The 9,928-nt window shown below is 34.3% G+C and overlaps 1 protein-coding gene across 1 annotated transcript; it reads left to right on the top strand.

Moving 5' to 3' along the window:
• The first annotated feature begins 215 nt into the window (after positions 1–215).
• On the top strand, positions 216–7,317 carry LOC113764714 (stearoyl-[acyl-carrier-protein] 9-desaturase, chloroplastic). The gene is made up of 3 exons (XM_027308685.1): positions 216–491; positions 5,256–5,760; positions 6,441–7,317. The coding sequence occupies exons 1-3, from the start codon at positions 367–369 to the stop codon at positions 6,999–7,001; spliced, it is 1,191 nt and encodes a 396-aa protein (XP_027164486.1). The 5' UTR covers positions 216–366; the 3' UTR covers positions 7,002–7,317.
• The last annotated feature ends 2,611 nt before the right edge of the window (positions 7,318–9,928 follow it).

Genomic DNA, 9,928 nt, shown 5'->3' with positions numbered 1-9,928 from the left:
CATGACAAATCAATGCAATTGTCATAAACCTCAGGTGAGGTTCTTGTAAGTTTCCCATAAAATTATTGATTTGATTTGTATAAATATAGAAATCTACAAGGACAATAATGAAATTTCGTAAAAGACAATTTTGCATAATTTCGTACAACGCTGGTAAACACTAAACAGCAAACCTCCCAGGTTCCAACTGGCTTCCGTGTCCCACAACTTGCACTTCTCTCCTCTCTCTTTTATATGCTTTTACGTTTTCTCTCCGCCTCTCGTCTTTCAAGTTCTGTGGAGGTGAAAGAAAACAGAGCTAAAACACCAAAGGAACAAGAAAGAATACTCAAATAAGCAGCCTAAAAGAAGAAAAAGAAAAAGAAAATGGCTTTGCAGTTGAATGCTATCAACTTTCAATCCCAGAAGTTCCCCTCTTTTGGTCTTCCGCCAATGGCCAGCCTCAGATCTCCCAAATTCATCATGGCTTCAACTCTTCGTTCTGGAACAAAGTAAAAGTTTTTCCCTTTTTTGTTTTCCTTTAATGGAATGTGTTTTTTGTATTAAAAATGAATATTAGGGTGACCCTTTTATTCTTTATGCATTTTTCTAATGAAAGTTTGGATCTTTGCAAAATTTTATGTTGTTGTTGGGTTTTTGCTGCTTTGCTCTAATTTTGTGTCCGATTGTTTTAACTTCTTGTAGGTTTTTATGATCTTGTGATGCCGAGATTTATTTATTTTTTGGGTCTGTTCAAGTAATTAAAAATTTTTTTTTGGCAAAAACCGAAATGTTTCTGTGAATATATATCTTGGAAGGTGTTATTTTTATTAGTTCATCATTGTACTAGTTTCTGTAAATCTAATTTTCTGCTTTCTAAGTCTTTTCAATGTATTTGTAACCGAAATCCATCAGTTTATGGTTTAATTCAGGACATGTAGGTCATTTTGTCCTTGAAAATTCCATTGATCAAACTGGTTATGGTGTCTTGTCACTTTTACTTACTCAATTTTCATCTCATAAGTTGTGCAAATTTTCTCTTTATTATTTTTTTAACAATGGCAACTAATGTACTAATGCTTCTGTTTTTAACACTTTGAAATGGTCAAATGGTTTTGTGATTTCTGTGTGCTTATTGCTTCTTGTCATTGTCCACTATCTTATGGTGTGGACAACTAAAATATTGGTATAATACAATGCATTTAGTATTAAGTGGTTGTAAGAGCATTAGACTTCTCTGATTGTTTTAATTTTTTTGGACTTAGCCCTGAAAGTTGTCTGGTTTCGTTGGTTTGGCAATATGGTTAAATGGCCTGGTTCAGTTCATATCTTCTTTTCTTCTGTAAAAGAAGGTCAAACATGTTATAAAATCTTCTGGTTCACGGTAATTCATCTACTCAATTCCTATCTCCTTCCTTCCAATTAATCTTTCTATCTGAATAATGTTAATTTTCCTCATTTAAGTTATCATGCCGCACACCTCTTGTTTAGTGCGAACTTGTCTCGTGTGATAGCGCTCATTTACATTGCCACATGCCATCTGTCGGTTTTGTTGCATTTATAATCTGTGAACAGCTGGATTACCTTTTTGTGCATGCTCTTTACGTGTCAAGATCAGCGAGATTGGGCAACTCTTTGTCACTTTGCCAATTACATCTGTTACATTGTCATTTATGGGATATCGGTCGCATTCTTCTGTTGTCATTGTTATCTAGGAAGATTAACATACTGACTATGAAACAATCCATTTGGTATTGAGTGGTTGTTAGGCATTAGATATCTTTTGTCTGTTTTAATTTGCTGTGAGTCAGCTCTGACAACTGTCATGGTTTATTGGGTTGGCTATATGGTTAAATGGCCTGGTTTAGTATATCTTTCATTCTTCTGTAAAAGTAGATCAAACATACGCTATTTTGAAAAATCCCAGTTTATAATTGATTTTCCTTTCTGAATATTTAAATCTCCTTTTGCCTTATAATCTCACACATCTCTTGTTCCGTGCAAACTTGTTTTATGTATCATTTCTCATTTTTTGTCACCATCTCAAATCTGCGAACAGCTGGATTACCCTTTTGTGCATGTTCTTTTCTTGTCCAGATGAGGGATAGCAGACAAACTCTTTATCACGTTGCTAATTAGTTCAGTCACATTGTCATATATGGGAATTCAGTAGCATTCTTCTGTAGTCATTATTATCTGAGTCAATTAAAATATTGACGTAGTACAATGCATCTGGAAGTAAGTGGTCGTTAGAGTGGTAAGCATCCATTGTTTGTTTAAAATTGTTGGGACTTAGCTTTAAAGTTATCTGATCTTTCAATGTGGGACTTCAGTAGCCTTCTCATTTATGCAAAAATTTAAATGTTGAGTATAGTACAATGCATCTGGTGTTAAGCGGTTGTTAGAACATTGATCAATTGTGTTTTGTTATAAATTGTTGGGATTTAGCTCTAAAATTATCTTGTTTTGTCGGTGTGGCAATATGGCTGAATTGCCTGGTTTAATTTATCTTTCTTTCTTCTGTAAAATTCAATCAAACACATGTGACTTTGAAAAATCTCAACTCACAATTGATTCATCTCCTCCATTCCTATGTGCTTTCTTCCAATTTATTCTTCCTATTTGAATATTATCAATCTCCTTTTTCCTTATTATCTCAGACACTGTTGTTGACCGCAAACTTGTCCTGTGTCATTTTCTGTTCCCACCTATATTCTGTGAATGGTTCTATGAGCTTTCCGTGCATGTTCTTTATGCATCAAGATAAGCTAGATCAGCCAAACCATTTTCTGTTTCGCTACTTAGTCCAGTTGCATTGTCATTTATGGGGTTTCTGTTGCATGCTTATTTAATTGTTAGTATTTTTTGTAGTTTTCCGCATGTGTTAATGGTTTAATATGGCTAAGGGAACTACTCTCGATGGGATTTTATTGCAATCATCATGGTTATCTCATAAAAGTGCATGTAGCTGTTTTTAATCTAAGGATATAGGATTGTTATTCTTGATATGGAATTTATAGATTCTAGTTGGTGAACCACGTTTCACTTGTATTTTTTGTTACAGGTTCTTTCTCTTGGACTTGAATTGTTTCTAGGTTGTGATATAGAAAAGTATTTATTTACATTCTTTCTCTTAATTTCTAAATATTCTTGTATTTGGTCGTTTTTAGTCAGCTAGCCATTTGTTGACCTGTCGTACATTGTTTTGTGGAACCACTGTCTTGTAATTCTGGTGCCCCCAGGATATATAAGTTTTCAGTTTCTTCTACTCATTATGCTGTTTTTATGTCCTAAAAGCAATACCCTTGAAATTTCTTGTTACTTGTCCTCTTTGTAGTCAAGTATGTTGTATACCCCTGCACCTGACCTTTGCTACCTGCATGGATTCACTTTTTATATGTGTGCAATCTGCTGTGAGTTCTTGCATGTCAAATCTCTCTGAATTTACTTCATCTATTAGAGAAAGTCGATAAGAATGTGATTCTATTGTTTTTTTCCTTTTGCTTTGATACAGTTGAATATGCCTAATAAATCAAAATAACGTCTCATGTTTTATAATTGAATCTTAGTTAGCACACGTCCATAACAAATAGCAAAATTCAGTATAGAAATGTGACATGCATAAGAATTTTGAAGCAAATTTATGTGCTTGTCATCATCTCCATGTGCAAATGTGCTGAATACTGTTCATAAGTTACATGTTTATTTATATATTTATGTTGTATTTATCTATCATAGATGTAGACTTCCAGTTAAAAGATGCATGGATCAACTTGCGATAGTATACAAATATATAGATAGCAGATCCAAGTAATTTTGGTTAGTAAATTCCAGAGTCAGTAATATCAGCATCTAGGAGAAGAGATGGATAGTTCACAGAATATGGCATCGCTAATTCGCTATAACCATTTTTCTTTTCATGTTCATCTTCATGGAAAAGTATAGGTTTGTGTAGTTGTTCTACATCCCCTGTTCTAGAAGGCAATCCTTTGGTCGAGTTATGGACCTCACAGTTTGAAGGTAGTTAAGACCTGAAGTGAATTTTCAATATGGCCACAAGTATTTGTTGCATGCGGTTATTTTACTTGGAAGATTGGGAACAGTGGTCACTATCTTGCATGACTTTTGTGAGCTATGGGTTAGCCATCTTTAGATGTCACTGTTGTAAAATAGTAAATGATAATAACATTGTTGAGATGGCACTAAAACATATTTTTGAGGTATGACAAATTTTGTTGTTTTGAAAATTGTATAGAAAATCAGATAGTAAAATAATGTTAAGAGTATTCATAGTTTAATTGTTACGATAAACCATTGACCTCCAAAATCATTATGTTAAGTTGATGTTTTGGACCGCTTTTTTTTTGCTTTTTTTATACCAACTAATATGCCACTTCCTGGGATGGTTTTATCATTTTTCACATCTCTAGGGTAAAAACTGTCCCTTGTAATTAAGCAGCTTGCATGTATCTTTTTCCTTTTAGGGTTGGGGCTACTGTCTGGGTTCATGGTGGACGAAAGTGGTAATAGAACAATAATGTCTAATTTGTCTACTTATTCTGTTCTTCTGTATAAAAGCTGGGTTAATGCTGCAAGATATCCTGGTTACTAAGGCTTCAGTATGAAAAACTGTCTCATCTATCTGATATAGTTTTTTGACATCTATTACAAATTCCTTGCTAGGTTTGCATTTAACAACACAGATTGAAACACTGGAAATGTAGCTATACCATGAGAGGCTCAAAATATCATTGTCTTAGCAGAATTATAATTGATTGGTTGAGGTAAAATAATATGTTTGAATTATGTTGTCCTCAGAGGAAGGAGTAAGATGAATTCTGATGGACTCGATTCTTGAAAGCTGGGTTTCATTTCATTATAGCCTCTGGAGGCAACATTGTTTTCCTACTCTGAAATCATCTAGTAATGGATTGCTTCTTAATCCCTTTTTTTTTTGAAATTGGTAATTACAAACTAAGTTTTAGCGTGCTTACAAGCATTGACACTGGTGTTTTTGCCATATTTGTTTGGCTGTGTGGTTACAATTAGCACTAAGACAATCTAGAAACAACTGCATGCAGAGCAATATTAATTTAACCTTCCCTGTTTAAGGATTGGATGATATGTATTTGGATTATCATCTAATTAAGGAATCTAGGGTGAGTCTATCCTGGATGATAAATGCTTAAAGATCTCCCTTGTTATGATTGCATCTCCACGCTAATTCTCTTTTACAAAATATTTTTGGTAATCTGTATCTCTTGTTCTATATGTAGGGAGGTTGAAAACATCAAAAAGCCTTTCACTCCTCCCCATGAAGTTCATGTACAAGTAACGCACTCTATGCCGCCTCAAAAAATTGAGATCTTTAAGGCTATGGAGAACTGGGCTGAGGAAAATATATTGGTTCACTTGAAGCCTGTGGAAAAATGTTGGCAACCACAGGATTTCCTGCCAGATCCTGCTTCTGACGGATTTCATGATCAAGTCAAGGAACTGAGGGAACGTGCAAAGGAAATTCCAGATGATTACTTTGTTGTTTTAGTTGGAGATATGATCACAGAAGAAGCCCTTCCAACTTACCAGACTATGCTTAATACATTGGATGGCGTTCGTGATGAAACAGGTGCAAGTCTAACCTCTTGGGCAATTTGGACCAGGGCTTGGACTGCAGAAGAAAACAGGCATGGTGACCTCCTTAACAAGTATCTCTACTTGTCTGGACGAGTAGACATGAAACAGATTGAGAAAACAATTCAGTATCTGATTGGGTCAGGAATGGTGAGGCACCTCCCCGTTTAATTTTTTGGCATACTATCTTATTAACTGTGTCAGTACTTGCTTTGTTTCTCAATCCTGCAAGCATTCCCTGCCATAATATTTGAATGTGAAATATCTTTGTCCTTGACCTTTTTTCCCAATTACGAGAAGAAATGTGTATGAATTTTGAAATACAAAAGCTTTTGCAAGCTTCATTTCTCCTTGGAGCATATATTTTCAGTTCTGAAGCATCTTTTATACATTTAACAGAAGGAGAAATGTACAAAAAAGAAGCAAATACTCTCCTTTTTGCAATCCTAGTTATATAATTTCCATCTCTAGATCCTTATGCTGTCAAGAAAAGTACTTTTATGATTGTGCAATTGTATACTTGATTTTTTGGTAGTAAAATGTACCTTTTCTAGTACCCACATAATCTTTCAAATCGTCAAATGTTTAAAGCATTCTAATTGGGTTGTAGAAATTGGACTTATACTTGATGTTACTTTGTTTAAACATGGTCCTCAATTCATTGCATCTGTTGGAACTGAGAACATTGCTTGACCTATTGACTTATTGAACTGTTTAAGAGTTTTATCAGTAGATTTCTATGAGGTATTAATAATTCTTATTTCCTTTTCCTCGTTTGCATTTAATATGGTCCTCAACTTCAAATCTTATGTTTCTATCACCTTTTGCAGGATCCTCGGACTGAAAACAGTCCTTACCTTGGATTTATCTATACATCCTTCCAAGAAAGGGCAACTTTTATTTCCCATGGGAACACAGCCCGACTAGCCAAGGAACATGGGGACATCAAGTTGGCTCAGATCTGTGGTACAATTGCAGCGGATGAAAAGCGTCATGAAACTGCCTACACCAAGATTGTTGAGAAGCTATATGAGATTGACCCTAATGGGACTGTGCTAGCATTTGCTGACATGATGAGGAAAAAAATTTCTATGCCAGCTCATTTGATGTATGATGGACGCGATGATGACCTTTTTGAGCACTTCTCAGCTGTTGCACAGCGCCTTGCTGTTTACACAGCCAAGGACTATGCAGATATACTGGAGTTTTTGGTTGGCAGATGGAAAGTGGGAGATCTGACTGGACTATCTGCTGAGGGTCGCAAAGCTCAAGATTATGTCTGTGGGTTGCCTGCTAGAATCAGAAAGCTAGAGGAGAGAGCTCAAGCGAGAGCCAAACAAGGACCCCGCATTCCCTTTAGCTGGATATATGACAGAGAAGTGCAGCTCTGATTGTATGACAAAAGAAGTTAAGTTGAACTCTCTGCCTAGTCTTTTCTTTCTTCCCAAAACACGTATATGTAGGTTGGATGTGAGCTGTAGCTTGCTTACAATTTCAAGCGTTATGTTGTTGGGGAGAGATTTTGTCAGGAATGACTTTTTGTAGATACTGTTTTATTTGTCCGGTATCAGTAGAACTCCTTGTGGAGTTACTATAGTTTCATATTCTGCTTTGAATGGGTTATTGTATGTTTTGGACTTCTAGTCTAGTGTTATGTGACTGTAAACATATAATCAATATTAGGCAATTTTGATTATGGTCTACTAATAGGTATTGCCAATTTACTGCTTTTGATGCTTGTTCAGTTGCCCTATGTAGGGCTGCTTGGTGTTTGCTCCTGCTCTTCAGGTGTGCTGGTCACCAAACTATTACGATGGTAAACTTTTGGCCACTCAATCCATTGGACTTTCGAATGATTCACTCAACTACTTATTTTGTCTAAATCAGCCATTCTATACAATTTGGCCGGTAAATATTTTTCTACTCAGTAAGTTTTTTTATTGGGTTGAGTATGGGAACACTATTGCCCATATGATCAATAAACATATCAAAGGAAATAAATCCACCAATCACCATATATAACAGTGAATTAAGGTAGTTGGTCACTAAGAGAGTTTTAAAACTCTATTTGGATGTAGGCCAAGGGATCAAATTCCTTTATTTGCATTCTAAATATTCAGACTTTTTTTGAAAAAAATTTCGCCATCAGGTGTGTATTGAGTAAAAGTAGGTGTTGATTAGGAAACATAATAAAGTTATTTGGTGTTTTAAAATTTTTTCTTCTATAAAATACTAGTAGGTATGGATACAAATGCACATAAGCTTTATGGAATTAAGAAACATTACTGATTGGCCATTATTTTTCACAGTTAGAATTTTAGTGAGTTATTTGAAACTTTTGGAGGAAGAGATAGGTTGGGTGGTTCGGGAGAGGGGGAGGAAATGTAAGCGAGACATCCTGAATTTGAGCTCTCTCACTTAAAAAAAAAAAAATGAAGCTTTTAATAGTCAATTGACCAAAACGTCCAAAACTTTATAAAGAAAACAGCCTAGTGGCTTCCTGAATTTCTTTACCCTAATTTCAAATTTTAGTTGTTATCATTACGTATTGAAGCAAAGTTTACGGGTTAATGGCATTAAGAAGTTTTCATACAATTGCAATTAACATAGGATTACGGCAAATCACCTCTAAAATACAAAAAGATTTAGGGAAAAACTTGGTAACAAATGTCAAGTTTTTTTCTTCACAAGAATGATCGATAGTGAAAGTTAGCTTCTACTTACTTTTTATTTGTTAAGAGACATGTTAATACACTTCACCCTCGTATGGTTTAACGCTTTTTCACATAACTTTCCTATGATTTTCAAAATTATAAATAATTCCCTCATGGTTTAAACTAAAGTGTCAAATTGAGGAAATTTGCACTCCTTGACGAAGTCAATTAAAATGTTAAAAGTATCCTTATATAAGTTGAAAGTTATTTATTAACCGTAAGAGGGTTATGTATATACTCTAAAAACCATAAGGAAGTTATGTGTTAAAGTACTAAACCATAAAGAGGTTATGTGGTAAAACACAAAATCATAAGGAGTTAAAATATCATGAATATTATGTTTATATATTTTGGTCGCTTTTGGCCATTTTAGTTTTTAAATATGGGTATTCTTGACATTTTTGTGGGTTCCGTTACAGAGAGTCATTTTTGTTACTTTGATATTTTAGTCCAAGTCATGAGAGAGTTATGTATATTTTTGAAACTAGATGAAGGTTATGTGAAAAATTGCTAAATTATGGGAAGGTAAAGTTTATTTTACCCTACTTTATGTTCAGTGATGTTTTCCAACACCACACAAATGTTCACACACATCACTACTCGTCTTAGATACCACAAGGTGTGATTAATCGTTTCGAATCTTTTATCTTCAAATTAGTCTCTATCCCTTCTGTCCTCTTTTTTGTACAATTGCCTCTAACTTTTTGATAACCCAGCTCAAACAAACCAATAATAATCGGTTGACAAATTTATTCAAAACAAACAGATACCTCAAAACATTTTTTTTATTTTCTTTTTTAACAAAAAAGAGTCTTGTTGGTTGTAAACGTAGAAATCAACTAAAACTCTTCTTTATTTTTTACCCCGAATCATCTTTTTCTTAAACCCTGACAAGTATTTTGATTCATGCATTATATCTTTAATCTTACAACAAAAACACTCAAAAGATCAACAAGCAATAATTAATTTCATTTTTATCCAGGTAAAGTAAATCAAAACTTATTACATAAGGCTTTTCAGGCACTTAATTATGTTCGTACCATAAATAATATTCTCTTTATTGCTTTTTTTAACATAGACTCTAGTTTTAGCTCCAAATCAAATGAACCAAGCTGCACATTTTTATTTTCTTGTAGAGTCGCAAGATTCTATGAGATTGACTGACTTACTTCACGTAACTTACTAATTCTCCATTGATGGTATTATATGTTATGAGAATTTCATCTCGATATTTTAGTACGTACTTATGATTATTTTTTCTACATTTATGGGTTGAAGTAGTGCACAAGTTCAGTGGATCAAGTGTCAATGACTTTATAGACCTTAATGTCATTTCTAGTCAACCAAGTGCAAGTTTAGTTGCCTGTAATGAAATTTGCGGATGTCCCATGCCATGTCCTAGTGGTTTTGTTTGTAGATGCACAATTGATGGAAAATCCGACAATATTTAGAAGTTTTGAATTATGAATAGGCAAGGGTTTGATATTACGAACCAACATGATAGACCATGGTTATTCAAGTATTAGCAGGGTTTTTAGGTCTATTAAGTAAGAGTGGTTGAAATTTTATTGTTATCCATCAGATAATTTTTTGAGAATCAAATT

Source organism: Coffea eugenioides, chromosome 3, assembly GCF_003713205.1.
Source record: "Coffea eugenioides isolate CCC68of chromosome 3, Ceug_1.0, whole genome shotgun sequence".
NCBI classification, from domain to species: domain Eukaryota; kingdom Viridiplantae; phylum Streptophyta; class Magnoliopsida; order Gentianales; family Rubiaceae; genus Coffea; species Coffea eugenioides.
Note: the sequence above shows the minus strand (reverse complement) of the source record. Positions and strands in the feature narration are given on the sequence as shown.

What these genes read in the sequence shown, in the direction of transcription:
- LOC113764714 (XM_027308685.1), top strand. Translation starts at nt 367, where the DNA reads ATGGCTTTGCAGTTGAATGCTATCAACTTTCAATCCCAGAAGTTCCCC. An exon ending in ACTCTTCGTTCTGGAACAAA is followed by an intron (nt 492 to 5,255) that starts GTAAAAGTTTTT and finishes TTCTATATGTAG; the next exon opens with GGAGGTTGAAAACATCAAAA. An exon ending in ATCTGATTGGGTCAGGAATG is followed by an intron (nt 5,761 to 6,440) that starts GTGAGGCACCTC and finishes CACCTTTTGCAG; the next exon opens with GATCCTCGGACTGAAAACAG.